General features: G+C 43.3%; 1 protein-coding gene across 42 annotated transcripts in view; it reads right to left on the minus strand.

Annotated features, from left to right (window-relative positions):
- Positions 1 to 16414, minus strand: part of DTNB (dystrobrevin beta) — a 310093-nt gene that overhangs the window by 39325 nt on the left and 254354 nt on the right. For 27 of the 42 annotated variants that reach the window (XM_021677096.2, XM_021677095.2, XM_021677094.2 and 24 more), the window contains 2 exons: positions 15367 to 15463; positions 7399 to 7419 (listed from right to left, as the gene is read on the minus strand). In XM_021677096.2, coding sequence (XP_021532771.1) covers positions 7399 to 7419; positions 15367 to 15463 — 118 coding nt within the window. The remainder of the gene's footprint in view (positions 1 to 7398; positions 7420 to 15366; positions 15464 to 16414) is intronic. The other 15 variants (XM_064363918.1, XM_064363917.1, XM_021677097.2 and 12 more) reach the window with 1 other exon arrangement.

Raw genomic sequence — 16414 nt, forward strand, 5'->3', positions numbered from 1 at the left:
TGCTGGGATTACAGGTGTGAGCCACTGTGCCCAGCCTATGTTATTATTTTTTTTCAACTTACTTGGCCTGTGACACAATCCTCAGGAGATCCTGAAAACACGTGCCCTGCTTATGTTACTTTAATGTAAGTTCTTGGTAAACAACTTAGGAACTACCTTTTCATTTTTTTTTTAAACCCATTGTAACTGCTGCTGATTGGAGTGTATATTCAGGGCAATTTGAATCTTTGCTCCTTGGGGGCCATCCTCAAGCTTTGGGCTCAAATAAACTTATACTTAATCATAAAGTAAAACCATGGCTGGGTGTGGTGGCTCATGCGTGTAATCCCAGCACTTTGGGAGGCTGAGGCAGGTGGATCATCTGAGACCAGCCTGGCCAACGTGGTGAAACCCTGTCTCTACTAAAAATACAAAAATTAGCCGGGTGTGGTGACATGGGCCTGTAATACCAGCTACTTGGGAGTAATCACTTGAACCCGGGAGGCAGAGGTTGCAGTGAGCTGAGATCGTGCCATTGCACTCCTGACTAGGCAACAAGAGTGAAACTCTGTCTCAAAAAAAAAAAAAAAAGAAAAAGAAAAACCAAACCCATTATTAATATTTTAGTGATATTTCCACTTTCTAGGGGAAAAAAAATAACAAACAACAAACTGCCAGGTCCCTACAGTGAGTACAGGTGCCAAGACTGACGGATGAATACACCCCGCAAGACTCTCGAGAGGCCGCATGTGGGCGGGAGCCAGCGCTGGCAGACAGGCTATGCACATATCCTAGGATGGCGACCCAGGCTAAAGGTTTGTGGCGGAGTCCTACGTATAGTACAGCAATCCTCATTTACCAACAGACATCTGTGCAGTTTGTAAATTTAGGAAGCCCGCAGCGGTGCCTGAGGCCCAGGAGACCACTGACCTGGCTTGTGTTTCTGCATTTAGGGCATCATATCATCCATGAAATAACTTTCAGTCTATTTGATGGTGGTATTTGTGTAAGATTTCTCTTTTTATCCTCCAAAAGGTCAAGCTCATTGCCTTGAACATATATAGTAAAACACTGCTAAATACATAAATGAATGGCAATCGTTTGCCTTTCGAGAAACAGACTCAGGCTTCTATTTTGGAGGATTATGGAGCCAGAGAGCCCTGAAGATTGCAGAAGCATGTGAATCTGAATTGCTTCCCAGTGAGATGTATCCAAAGGCTAAGAAGGGAACATGACCCATGAGGCATGCTGACATCAAGAGGTTCACCAACAATCTTTTTTTTTGAGATGCAGTCTCACTCTGTTGCCAGGCTGGAGTGCAGTGGCGTAATTTCGGCTCACTGCAACCATAGCCTCCCGGGTTCAAGGGATTCTCTTGCTTCAGTCTCCCAAGTAGCTGGGACTACAGGCGCCTGCCACGATGACTGGCTGATTTTTGTATTTTTAGTAGAGACGGGGTTTCACCATGTTGGCCAGGATGGTCTCGATCTCTTGATCTCGTGTTCTGCCTGCCCCGGCCTCCCAAAGTGCTGGGATTACAGGCATGAGCCATCGTGCCTGGCCCACCAACAATCTCTTTAATGACCAAAGAGGAGATTTCTTTTTTGTGTCGCATAGGTTTGTTGTTTTTAAAAGTACTTTCTCTTAAATGTACAAAGTTAATATTCATGAGGTTTATGGGAGCCCTTGTGGGTCAACCATTGCTAACTAAACAGTGAGTGACCTTCTTTTGAGGCATATCTGGTAGAGCTGTGATCAGAAATGGGGCTTCCTGGAGCCAGGCCAAACCATGCTCTCTTTGGTATAGCTGTAGCTGGGTATTTGTCTGGGTCTTGGAAATCAGATAGGGCATGATGGCAAGATCCCACGTGATAGCCCAACTCACTGAAGTAAAAGGAAAGGTCCCAAGTGTGGCAATGTTCTCTTAGCTGATTCCCCAAAATTCCACTAATTATATTACCCTTTGGACCACTACTCCACTACCTAAGCTGGGCGAAGGCCACCCTGAAGGAGCTTCCTATCCTTACATAACGCTTATTGTCTAAAGTTACAGTCTTTAAGTCTGATGATCATTATATAAAATGTTCTATAAAACATATATAAAGTTACAGTCTTTAAGCCAGATGATCATTATTTGATAATTAACTTCTAATAGGAGAGATCAGAGAAATGTTGGAGGAAACACAGCCTTCACGAATAAACGGAACCCCCTGCCTTGGATAGCTCAGTGATTGTGGTGTTAGAGATCCAGCAGTGACATTTTATGGTGTGCTGAATAACTGGGAAAAATGGAACCCTAACAGGTTCCTAGAATGAACTTGTACGTCTGAAGTCTTTCCAGGCTAGGATTGCGATACTGTTTGATCAAGACCAAGGTAGCCCATAGCTCAAGTGCACCAATGGTCACGAATGCCATTGCCAGTAGGGACCTAATCAGTCTGTGGTGACCCTCGTGGCCCTCTGTAACATGCTGATGAATCCTACAACCGTATTTCTGACTGAGGGCACTGGGCTTTTACTGAGCAGTGTTCAAAATATTTTCAAATGATGCAAATAACTATAGATATCCTGCATTTTGTAGATTATTAGTATTTTTTAAAGAGAGTGATTTTATGCTACATATCAGTGTATTTCCTTTAGACAGAAATAACAATGTTAATACTAATCAGCTTGGTGTTCCTATTTTTTTGGTAACACTGAATTTTTTCATATTCCTTTATTAAAAATTATTTTTATTTTTATTAATTGCTTTCTTGGGAAATCAGATTCCTTTTTATAAAGGATATTTCTGAGCTATAATTTAGTCTCCTGAATGGATCTATCTGGGAATGCCTTGAGCAAAATCACTGCTATAGGTATTTGAACAAGTTATGTTCCTTATAATTAATACAATTATTAATCCATACAGTCTGTAAGTCAAAGTCTTGTAAAATTGGTTAATACTGGTTTTCATTCAGCAAATATTTACTGAGTATCTACTGTGTGGCAGGCTGGGCTAGAGGCGGGATACGATAAGTGAAAAAGGCAGACATGGCCCTTTAATCCGTCTGATGATGATCATAGGCCTAACCAGCCCACACTCAACTGATGCGATGTAATTCCTGAGCCTGTCAAACTGCAGCGTAAATCATGGGCTGAACACTCACTCAGTGAAGTCTTATCTGAAAGAGCCAGGCAGTTTTCCCCTCATTATAACCCTTAGATCTGAGAAAAGAGAAGGGAAGGAGTGGGGAAGAGAGAGAGGAAAGGCAGAAGAACGTCAGTTGAGGTACTGATGCCACTTAAAGCACCACAGAAGCGGCTGAGGCTGAAGGCAGAACCACAGCACCCAAGCTTTTAAAGTCACAGTTACGCCAGTGTGGTGGCTCACGCCTGTAATCCTAGCACTTTGGGAGGCCAAGGCGGGCGGATCACGAGGTAAAGACCATCCTGGCTAACATGGTGAAACCCTGTCTCTACTAAAAATATAAAAATTAGCTGGGCACGGTGGCAGGTGCCTATAATCCCAGCTACTTGGGAGGCTGGGGCAGGAGAATAGCTTGAATCAGGGAGTCAGAGGGTGCAGTGAGCCAAGATCGCGCCACTGCACTCCAGCCTTATGACAGAGTGAGACCTCATCTCAATAAATAAATAAAGTCACAATTATTGCCCATTTGTCTCAAGTTTCCCAAATGCCAAAGTAACCCTGTAATACTATGATATAATGAATACATATTTGGCCTCCATCCCAGGTTCCTGGCACAAGAGCTTCTAAAATTCATGGAATCTCCAGAGTGATATAGGTATCTTTTGCCTGCTAATGAGATGACTGGGCTTGGAGGATCTTGGATAGCTTCAGGATGGGGACTGGTTGCCAGAAAGACCAAGGCATTATTAGAGGGTTAAAACTTTCAGCCCCTTCCAGCAGGTCTTGGGGAGGGGAAAGGGGCTGGAGATTGAGTCAATCACCAATGGCCAATGTGTAAATCAATCATGCATGCAGAATGGAACCCTAAACAGAGGAGTTCGGATAGCTCTGGGTTGGTGAGCACATCCATATGCCAGGAGGTGATACATGCCCCAACTCCATGAGAACTGAAGCTCCTAGACCCTTCTGGAACCTGCCCTATGTACATCTTCACCTTGGATGGTCACCTGTGCCCTTATAATAACCTTTAAAATCACCTGGTAATAGTGAGGAAAGTGCTTCTCTGAGTTTCATGAAGCATTACAGCAAATTATTGAACCTGAGGAAGGGGTTGTGGGAGCCCCGATTTGTAGCCAAGTCGGACAGAAGTGTGGGTAACCTGGAGAACTACTACCTGCGATTGGTGTCTGAAGTGTGAGGCAGTTTTGTGGGACAGAGCCCTTAACCTGTGGGCTCTGCCCTGACTCCAGGTAGTGTCAGAACACCCAGCTGTAGGACACCCAGCTGGTGTCTGCAGAGAGTGTCAGGGTGTTCTCTGGGTAGAAAGAGATCCTGGTGGTAGTAAATAGTAAATCCCTAAAGGGGAATGCAGCAAGAAGGTGGACGCTATCAAAAGTTCTCTAGAGTGGATTTACAGAAACAGTTTTGGGAAGCACATCTAGTAAATTCTTCATTTTAAAAGTCTTTTACAATTCTTTTCTTTTTAAAATTTTGGCCGGGCATGGTGACTCATGCCTGTAATCCCAGCACTTTGGGAGGCCGAGGCGGGTGGATCACCTGAGGTCAGGAGTTCGAGACCAGCCTGGACAACATGGCAAAACCTCATCTCTACTTAAAATACAAAAATTAGCTGGGTGTGGTGGCAGGTGCCTATAATCCCAGCTACTTGGGAGGCTGAGGAAAGAGAATCACTTGAACCCAGGAGGCAGATGTTGCAGTGAGCTGAGATCGCACCACTGTACTCCTGCCTGGGTGACAGAGCAAGACTGTATCTCAAAAAAAAAGAATCCTAATTGCAAGCTAACAAGTTATACCATTATTTTCTTACCCATTTAGGGTAAGACATTTTGATAGGAAAGAAATTAAACAACACTAACCAGAACCAGGAAGGGAGGGAGGGAGCGAGGGAGCAAGGGAGAGAGGGAGGGAGGGAAAGGTTAGGGTTATGTCATAGTTCTGTGTTAAATACTCCTACATTTTGTCTGTCACTCAATAATGATAGGGATTAAACAGAAGCTAGTTCTAAAGCTTTATAGTCTTTTCAGTTGTACATCTGAAAAACATTGAATTATGTAGTCATTCAGTCCAAATTTGAGCCTCAGAGCTGAACTTGGATGAGTCCAGTTTCAACCTGTGAAGTGGACAGAAGGATATTTCTACCTAAGTCAACAGAGCAGCACTTCTTACCTCATACCATGGTGGGGAAAGCTGAGGGAAAAAACACAGTGTACCAGTTCATGCTATGGACACTCCTATGAGACTATAGGGACTTGGACATGAGCTCAGGCCCCTGGCCATGGACAGCTCCCAAGGTATACCCACAGTGGCTCATTAGAGACAGGCTTCAGCAGTCTAGGTTCTCATTTTGCCAGCTTCAAGGGGATGGTATCTCACATAGAATGAAAGGTCACTGAAACCAATACGTTGTGATTTAATCCCCTGTCTGCTCAAGGCTAGATTTATACTGACCTAAGAACTAATATCATAGCAGTGGGAATTCCTGTTTCTTGGATTACACGGTAATCCATAAAAATTTTAAAAATGAAATGTCTACTGGAAGCTCTACTGATACCACTAAGATAAATATCCACAATGCCTGCCCTCTTCTGAAAGAGTATTCAGGTGAGGTGTAGGGCATTTCCAGTCCGTGCTCACTTGCAGCAGGCACACACAGAGGGAGATCAGGAGATGCTGTGCCAGTCTAGGCAGACTGTTGGAAGTAGGTTAGCAGCAAGTGGCTACAGCGGCAAAGTGCACCTCTGGGGTATGGAGGGCTGAAGAGAAGGAGGGGACACTGGTGGTCAGCAACGACAGGTGGAATGACACCCTGGGTCAGCAGGAAGGGAATACTGCATAACAAGGGATGAGACTATCAGGAGCCAGGAGGATAAGTGGTCTCCTTCCTCTCCCTCCAACAGTCTCATTCATTTGCCTACTTGGGGGAGGTATTTCCAACATCTGCTTCTCTGGGACTTCTGGACAAGCTGGAGGATTAGACTTCCCAGCCCCCTTGAGGTGGAGTATGGTCATGTGACTTGCTCTGGCCAATGAAATGGAGAGGAAGTGAGCGTGTCACTTCCTGGAAGAAGCATGTAATGGCTGGGCTTGATTGCCATCCAGTTCTGCTTTGCCCATCCCAATGTACCCACTGATGCAGAAGCACCAGAAATGGAAGCAATAAACTCTGTGTGAATGAAGAAAAAAGCAAAACCAAACCTAGCAAAAACCAAAACAAGAGTACTTTGGTTCCATGAAAGCCATTAGATTTCCGGGTTGTTGTCCACTCTTGACGCCATGCGCCATCTTCTTTCCCCCTTTCTGACAGTCTGTCTCCTCTGCACCTTGTTCTCGCCTCCTCCCCTCACCACCCATCTCGTCTTTCCTTTCCTCTCCCTTTTACTCTATGGTCCCACTGCTCTCCTAGCTGGAAATTATAAGTATAATGTTTTATATTCCTAATCTAAAACGTGTACATTTGCGTTTTTTTTAAAAAAAGTAAATTTTTAAAATTAAACATTTTATATTTCTCTCCTAAAGGAAAAAAAAAAGCTCCAAGGTAAACGAAAACTCAGCTTCAACTTTAAAAATGCATGCTTTGAAACTTTACTATGTTATATAAACATATGGTGCTAATATGGTAGATAAGCCTGCAATTGACTTTCTTGTGCGGGTCAGTGGCTATCAGGAAAAACAAAAAGAAACATAAACCTCCCCCAAACACCATGCAACAGCCGCACAGCTCGGAGAAGGCTGAACTCCCTCTGGAGTAGGTTCTGAACAGGAAATCACTACAAGTAGCCAGCGTCTCAGTCGTCGTCAGGAATTTTGTTATGAAGGCTGGCGCAGCCCCACATCCAGAAGCCTAGTCAAGACTGCAGGACATCTCCAGTTAGCAAAAGAAGTCCTCATTTTCATGCACATTCATTCATGACATGAGGTCACCCCAGAACCCCAAAAAGTTGTTTCAAGCAATTAAAATCACTCCAGATGTAAAACTACAGAGAATGAAAGAGCAGAAAATGCAATGGTAGCCTGGCTAATCATGCACACTTCAATACACACAACAGATGGGTACTTACAGCTCTGGTATTAAGTAAGAACATGCTCTACCGGGTAAACATGCCTTGAACTTTCAGGTCATTTTACAACATCATGGGGAGAACCACTGAGGGCTTTACACATAAAACCCTCTTCAGAGATGATGTTCAGGGAGAAGAGAAACATTTATATGAGGAAAGAAAGAACATGCAAAAGGAGTGAGAGTCTGGTGGGAAATTCTGAAGTTCACTTACTGCCTGCTTTTGCTCTTCTTCCTGGATGTGTTGAAGATGAAAAAAAAAGGCAGAGGAAAAAAGGAGAGAAATTAATGCCCATCACCACAAACACTGCGAAGAAATGATAGAAAAATCAGGCAAACCAGGCCAAGCCCATGGGTGCTGAGAGCAAAGGCCCCGTCCCCCACGGGAGCATCAGAGGACAAAGCAAGCGGCAGGCCTCAGCCCGGCGAGTGATTCAATGCTAACTCCCAGAGCTAGAAGGAAAGAACCTTAGAAACCACCCAGTCCAACACTCTTACTGAAGATGAAACAGGCCTAGAGAGCCTGACCTGCCTAAGCTCCCACAGCTATTTCGGGGAATCTGAAAGAGGAAGTTCAACCATGACTTGAAATGCGAATGATCATTCTGTTTCATTATTCACAATATTTACATATGTTTAGGTACGTTTATCTAGGCAAGTGGTTTTCAATGCATAGAACACAGACCAGCAGCATCGGCATCCCCTGGGAACTTGTCAAGAGATGCAAACTTTGTGCCACACCCTATCCCCACCAAACCGAAGCTCTAAGGGTGGGACACAGCAGTGCCTTCAATCTTGTCTCTGATTCTGGCGCATGTAAGTCTGAGACCCACTGCTCTAATAACTTCCCAACTAGCAATGCTACCAACGACAGGTTCTTTTCTTATTTGATCCCCTCTCCACACTTAACATGTTGGAAATGTACCCACATCTACTTGCCTTCAGGCACAGTGTCCTTTTTTTTATTTCAGTGAATCCCATACATACTCACTTCCCCCAATAAACTGGAAACTGCTTGGAGACCCTGAAAGGTCATTCAAAAAAGAATTCTTGTCTTCAGTTTTTCATTAATTGAACACAGGTTTATTTAGTACCTCTTAGGCAGAAAGCACTGGAAACATAAAGAAATGGTGTCTGTCTTTTGTTTATTTATCTATCTATCTATTTATTTATTGAGATGGAGTTCTGCTCTTGTTGCCCAGGCTGGGGTGCAGTGGTGCGATCTGGGCTCACTGTAACCTCCGCCTCCCGAGTTCAAGCGAGTCTCCTGCCTCAGCCTCCTGAGTGGCTGGGATTATAGGCACATGCCACCACACCTGTCTAATTTTGTATTTTTAGTAGAGCCGGGGTTTTACTATGTTGGCCAGGCTGGTCTCGAACTCCTGACCTCAGGTGATCCACCCACCTTAGCCTCCCAAAGTGCTGGGATTACAGGCATGAGCCACCGCACCCAGCCGGTCTGTCTTTTAGAACCTTACAATGACGGTACACAGAGCATGCACTTGCTGGCTATCAGCTGACTGTCCAATGAATGCACTATTAGACGCTGTAGGAAAAAGGATAAAGAGAACACTTTCAAGTTTCTCTCGCTTCAGTTCTTTGCTACTCATCTACCCTGTCTTTTGTGTTTTCTTCCTATTGATTTGCATACTCTTTTAATGGGTCTCTCTCATTTCGACTTTCTGTGCCTCATATGGATCACTGCAGTCAGAAAACCTCAGCTGTTTAGCCTAGTATGTAAATCTAAAAGCTGTGGAATGGTGCTATTTAAATCAGACCAATCCACACAGCCAGTCTTTACTGAACATGTATGTGGAAGTCTTAGGAATGGTAAGTGCTCCTGCTCTCACACAGTCTATAGATCTGGGTGCAATGGTGAGAAAGACCTCAGTAAAGCAAAGCAATTACAAAAGGGAGAGGGTAAGTAAACACTTGGAGAACATAATTTTTATTGTTGCAAGGGAGAGACAGGGAGTAGAAATAAATGGGCACTGAGAAATATCTTAAGGAGACTCCAACTCGGCACAGGAAGGTGCTCTTCACAATCAAAGCCAGATGCTTTAGCCTGACCAAAGCTAAACTCACAGGAGCCCAGGCACAGAGCGCTGAGCATTGGCTCTGGCAGCTTGGAGGAGTTACAGCACTTCTGCTTTTGCACCTGCTTTGCAGTTAGGAAGCAAGTTCTCTTCCTTGCCAGACTTCCCTTCGGGACAGGACACTTTTCTTATATTCATGAGGCAAGGCAAACACTCATAGGACAGTTATCAAACAATTACACCATGTTTTCATTGCTGGTACTGTGTTGAAGTAGAAAGTGCGATGGTTGGGAGGGATAGGGCAATCCTAACAGGCTGAAATTGTATCTGAGGTCAGAAGACCAGCATGTAATTTCTTAGAACTGTTTCTAAGACATCTCTCTACTTTCACAGTTTTCTCCAGGTTTGGTATGAGAGAGAACACTGCTGTGGTTCAATAGAATAGGGAAATTTCAGAAAGCAATGTTTCATACTTGGACATCTGGTGACTGCAATTTAAGTTTGTCAGGAAAGAAATCATAATTTGCAGTAGACACAGATCAGGCTAGGATGGGGACAGTGGGCAGGGCAGTGCTTCCAGGACTTAGAGGCCTTCCATGTGCCCTAGTATTAGGAGAGAGTGGACTTTGGCAAAGTGTTGTTTAGGATGGTGTGGCATAATTTAAACTCACAAAACTTAATCAGATAAAGCCTTTTAGGCTCTGTCAACATGGTAAACAGGTCAGATCCAAGGTCAGGGAACCTCTGTGTTGTCAACTAGTCAGCTGGGGTCAGTAAATATTGACTGATGACAGGGGATAGAGCCAATGTGATTTAAAAGGGGGTAATAATACCTTAATTGTAAAGTGTAAACTTAGAACTGCTTATGTCACCTAAAAACACGTGAGTCTCTTCCACATGAATGAGGTCTGGCAAGGTGGTCAAAGCAATGGCATAGCCACTGTTGACATTTACATAAAAATTTACACTCAAACTAGATAAACATTTGCAAATGAGGTTGAAACTCAAGACTGTAGAATTCATCTGGTAAAGAAGTTTCTTTTTCTTTTCTTCTCTCTCCTTTCTTTTTGGAGACGGAGTCTCATTCTGTCACCCAGGCTGGAGTGTAATGGCGTGATCTCAGCTCACCATGACCTCCGCCTCCTGGGTTCAAGTGATTCTCCTGCCTCAGCCTCCTGAGTAGCTGGGATTACAGGCGCGCATCATCACACCTGGCTAATTTTTGTATTTTTAGTAGAGACGGGGTTTCACCATGGTGGCCAGGTTGGTCTTGAACTCCTGACCTCAGGTGATCCACCCACCTCGGCTTCCCAAAGTGCTGGGATTATAAGCATGAGCCACTGCACCCGGCCTGGTAAATGAGTTTCAAAAGCAATATCAGACAAATGGAAAATGAAGTTGAACATAGATTAGAAACACCAACATATAAACACTTCTAGATTCAATACAAAGTTTTGAGGCTAGTAATTAATACTCATTAATCAGGTGAAAAAGTATAAGGAAAAGATATGTAGAGAAGCATGAAAGCCTGAGTGTCAGTCTACATTATGTCATTAAAAAGAATAAAGGGTGGCTCATGCCTGTAATCCCAGCACTTTGGGAGGTCGAGGTAGTTAGGTCACCTGAGCTCAGGAGTTAGAGACCAGCCTGGCCAACATGGTGAAACCCCATCTCTACTAAAAATACAAAAATTAGCCAGTTGTGTGGCAGGTGCCTGTAATCCCAACTACTCAGGAGGTTGAGGCAGGAGGCAGGAGACTCACTTGAATCCAGGAGGAGAGGTTGCAGTGAGTCAAGACTGCACCACTGAACCCCAGTCTTGGTGACAGAGTGAGACTCCATCTCAAACAAAAAAACAAAAAACAAAGAAGGAGGGTCCTTGATACTCCTTGGTGACAGAGATTGAGTCTAGTCACCACGATATACCAAATACCTAAAGTGACACTTAGGAACTCAATAGATTTTTGTTAAATAAACAAAAAAATTAATTTTTACCCTGCCTTGTTCCAAGAAAAGGATTAATATTTTTGTTGAATGAATTAACAAACAATGATGTCATTTCTTATGAATGCTTCTTTAAATGATCATTTTCAGATAGAAGATAAAGTACATCGTAGTTTACTGAAGCAGTAGAATGAAAGAACTCTTTGTGGCATGGAAATTTACTATGTGGACCATGTGGCTTGACTGTCCATTTGACTAACTGCTATTTTATAAGAGAATTAAATGTTTGCATACCGAAAATCAATAAAAGTAGAACAATCCTTTTACATTAAAATCAGAAGGGTTTTTTTTGCTGTTTTTTTCAAAAGGGTCTCACTCTGTTGCCCAGGCTGGAGTGCAGTGATTCGATCTCAGCTCACTGCAACCTCTACCTCCCAGGTTCAAGTGATTCTCCTGCCTCAGCCCCCTAAGTAGCTGGGATTACAGGCACGTGCCACCATGCTTGGCTAATTTTTGTATTTTTGGTAGAGATAGGGTTTCACCATGTTGTCGAGGCCGGTCTCAAACTCCTGACCTCAGGTGATCAACCTATCTCAGCCTTTTAAAGTGCTGGGATTACAAGTGTGAGCCACTGTGCCTGGCCTAAAATTAGGATTCTAAAGGGTTCTTTTATGGGTTGATGAATATGTATTTTTAACAGTAGGAAAATACTGAAATTTTAATAGAAGTCAATAATTCCTGTGTATGACCTTTTAGATATGCATACAGTACAAAAATTAAGACTATGTGGTAATTCTTTTAGGAAGCTGGACACTAAGAGTGTGAAATTTAAACTGTGAATTCTAGTCAATGGATAAAAAGACAACATCCTGGATTTGTGTTTGCAAATCCTTCCTCCCAGTCTGAATAGCCTTAGCTTGTCAGATGGGTAAATGGTAAGGCATTTAAGAACCTGGCAGGGGATCTTACAGGGGCAGCGGTGTCCTGCTTATTTTACTGAAATTAAAGTTGCAACTATAAAGAAACTCAAAGTTTGGGAGTAGAGTTCCAGGCATTAGCTCATTCTGCTTAGCCCCTGAATACAAGCATCAGTGGTATACTAGACGGCCACAGCAGCATGCATAGGGCTTGGAGTCAGTAGCTCTGGGGATTGCTAAGACAATCCAACTGAAAGGCAATGGCACAGGGTTACTCAGGGGAGAGGCACTTTGACTTCCCTTCAGTTTACATAAACCTTTGCCTTTTATAAAAATCACACTGGGGCACCGGGAGCTTTCCAGCTATGCTTGGGTAATCTTTGAGAACATCTTTCTAAAAGGGAGCTTTGACACAGAGAAGAGGTGAGTGGATCCCCTCTTTTTTTTTTTTTTTGAGATGGAGTCTTACTCTGTGACCCATGCTGGAGTGAAGTGGTACAATCTCCACTCACTGCAGCCTCTGCCTCCTGGGTTCAAGTGATTCTCCTGTCTAAGCCTCCCGAGTAGCTGGGATTACAGGCACATGTAACCACGTCTGGCTAATTTTTGTATTTTTAGTAGAGATGAGGTTTTGCCATGTTAGGCAGGCTGGTCTTGAACTCCTGGCCTCAAGTAATCCACGTGCCTTGGCCTCCCAAAGTGCTGGGATGACAGGCGTGAGCCACCGCGCCTGACCGGATACCATATTATCTCCCATCCCACAGGTGTACTAACTCCACGGCAGCAGGACTTTTAAAGCCACATGAGGTTACAGATGTTAAACAGGCCACGTATGTTTAAGTACATCCCTGCTGTTTAGAGTGAGGGACTGGGTTGCTCAGATGGATATTTGACAACTATTAGAGGGATTTGGGCCAGGTTTTTGCATCAGATTTTCTTTAAGTAAGACCCATTCAGACATAAAATGTTTTTGAGGAAAAATCCTGCTAACAGGGTTAATGCAGAAACATATCTATGCAAAACAACCCAAACACTCAGGGCCAAAGCTAGGGGGAAGAAACAACAGCAACAACAACCAACAATTCAGCTCATGATGAAAAACAGTATTGTCTTGAGCAAGTCAAAAGCCAGTTTAAGAACTGCCTGAACCCAGGAGGCGGAGGTTGCGGTGAGCCGAGATCGCGCCATTGCACTCCAGTCTGGGTGACAAGAGTGAAACTCCGTCTCAAAAAAAAAAAAAAGCCAGTTTAAAACACAAATGCTACATTTATCCAAGTTGCTAATGCCCATTAGCTTCTTTACTAAGAGACTGACTTAGAATGGAGAAGCTGAAGAGAAGTCTCTAAACTGATATTGTCCTGGGCTACCACTCCTGGGGTTAAGATCCTTGTCACTTCAGGCCTGGAGGATGAAATTAGTCTCCTATTATCTTTTAGTTTTTCCCTGTTCTAACTTGTCCTGAGCATTTTCCCGAACTGTTGTTTTTAAACCTCCAATGACTCCCCTTTATCACAAGATTAAATTCACTCCTGTCATCTGGCTTTTGGGGCACTCCACACTTTGTGATTTTCTCTGGCTGTTAACTTGGTGTCATACGACAAAATGCAGTGGGTTCTCAGCATTGCTGGGTGGGACCTAAGAAAGTAATAGCAGGAGCAAGTACGCTGGTATTGCTGCCTCGTAACCAGGTAGATATTTCTGTTCAATGCCAATAAAACTGTCTAGGGTAGGCCATTCAAATGCCAAGCACGCCTTCCTTTGCTCTGGGGTATACGGGTTGCAATACAGCTTTCAACGAGAATAGATAGACCTTGTGTGCCTGTAGTCCTAGCCACTCAGATGGCTGAGGCGGGAGGATCCTTTGAACCCAGCTCAAGCAAGGTTACAGTGAGCTATGATCACGCCACAAGATAGACCTGACTTATTATGCATGTATTAAGTTCCCCATATCCCAAACCTAGAGCTAATAAGCTATCTTATTCCTAATATAGTAAAGTTACTGATTAGAATGGTTTAATTAGGTTTGTGTGATGATTATTTTTATGTATCAGCTTTACTGGATTAAAGGATAGTCAGATAGCTGGTAAAACATAATTTCTGGGTGTGTCTGTGAGGGTGTTTCCAAAAGAGATTGGCATTTGACTCATTAGACTGAGTAAAGATCCGCCTTCACCAACATGGGCAGCATCATCCAATCCACTGAGGACTTCGATAGAAGAAAAATGCAGAGGAAGGGCTGACTTGCTAGAACATCATCTTCTATGCCCTCAGACATGTGAGCTCCCCAAGTTCTTGAGGCTGTAGTCTCTGGGACCTAAACCAGTGATCCAACATGACTCACCTCCCAACCCACCTCCCAGACTGGGAGTCACACCATCAGTTCCCCTGGTTCTCAGCCCTTCAGAGATAGACTGAATTACACCACCAGCTTTCTTGGCTCTCCCGGTTGCAGATGGCATTAACATGAGACTCTTTACCTCCATGACTGTGTGAGCCAATTCCCATAATAAATCTTCTCTTATATATCTTTATATATATTCTACTGGTTCCATTTGTCTGCAGAACCCTAATACAGGTTGCCTCTGTACTACTTTTTGAAATAGAACACTTAATATTTGTTAAGTATTTAAGTGGAATATTTGAAAACTTGTTTTAACAGAAACTTTAAGGCCAGGAGCAATGGCTCATGCTTGTAATCCCAGCACTTTGGGAGGCCAAGGTGGGCAGATCACCTGAGGTTAGGAGTTCAAGACCAGCCTGGCCAACATGGTGAAACCCTCATCTCTACTAAAAATACAAAAAAATTAGCCGGGCATGGTGGCAGTCACCTGTAATCCCATCTACTTGAGAGCCTGAGGCAGGAGAATCACTTGAACCCGGGAGGTGGAGGTTGCAGTGAGCAGAGATCATGCCACTGCACTCTAGCCTGGGTGACAGAGCGAGACTCTATCTCAAGAAAAAAAAACTTTAAGTAATTGAGAAATATTATTCATTTGTACATAGCTAATATCCTATTTATAAACATTCTCATTTATTCATAAAAGCAACTGCTCAAGAACGTTATCCTATTTCCAGTTACTAATTTTTTAAATAATCTGGCTCTGTACTAATTTAGATGACTTTTATATTCAATTAGACTAAATTTATGGAAATTTATCTGAAAACTTATTCTAGGCTAAAGTCAAGCCTTTAGTCTCATCCTATTCTGACATCACAGGGAGGCAGCAGCTGAGGCTGCGGTGGGAGATGAATGACAAGAGTTGAGTGTGGGACAAGGACTCTTACCTTCAGCAACTTCATCAGCTCTTCTAGCTGGACCATCAGCTCCCGCCTGCTCTCCTGCAGGGCTGACATCCTCTGCTCCAGTTCATCCTTCCTTTGCCTGTCCAAGAGGAGAAGCCCATCAGATAAAGGGACCCTCAAAGATGGATCTCAGGCCAGGTGAAATGGATTTCAGACCTGATCCTGCTACTTACCAGTTATGAGACTGAGCAAGTCATTTAGCCTCTGATACTGCATAAAATTAGGTGATAATGTCTGTTTTGCCTACTTTCCTGGACTGTTCTGAGAATAATAGGTAAGAGTGCTTGGGAAAGTTTACATTACCATATAAAGATATGATTCATATTATTAGAGTGAATGAATGATTTTAAAACTCTTTAGAAAGTCAATGCCTTTCGAAAAATATATAAAACTAGCCCAAATTTAGATTAATAGTGAAGAAACCATATTAAACTGCTCAGAGAAAACGGGGTTCAGTAGTAAGTACTTTCAGCACTAGAGAGAGTCAAGAAGGGTGACAGGTTGGGACAGCTCCCTGTGTCTAAGAACAGTCACTTTTCCTTGAGGATAGATTTTATGCCATCTACTCTAGCTCAGTATGTCCAAAACCAGGCTTAAGACTTTTCTCCCTAAGTGGGTTTTTTTCCTAATTTCCCTCTCTCTGCTATTTTTCCTTCCAGGTGTCATGGCTGAAAAACTCAGTCCTCTTTGTTACTTTCTTCTTTATATTCTATATTCAATCAATAACTATATTCAGATCATTTTTCTTGAAAAATTTATGTGCTTTCTATTCCTATTTCTCTCACTTTAAGCACTCCTTACCTCAAGCATGCAACAGTCTCCTAGTGTGATTAATCCTGCTTTCATCATTTGTGTGTGTGTGTGTGTGTGTGTGTGTGTGTATGTGAGAAAGAGAGAGAGAGAGAGATACAGAGAGAGAGAGAGAGAGAGAGAGAGAGAGAGAGAGAGAGAGAGACAGGGTCTCAATCCGTCACCCAGGCTGGAGTGCAGTGGTGGAATCTTGGCTCACTGCAACCTCTGCCCCCCTGGA

The sequence above is a fragment of the Aotus nancymaae genome, unplaced genomic scaffold (genome assembly GCF_030222135.1).
Source record: "Aotus nancymaae isolate 86718 unplaced genomic scaffold, 86718_ANA_hifiasm-v0.15.2.pri h1tg000057l, whole genome shotgun sequence".
NCBI classification, from domain to species: domain Eukaryota; kingdom Metazoa; phylum Chordata; class Mammalia; order Primates; family Aotidae; genus Aotus; species Aotus nancymaae.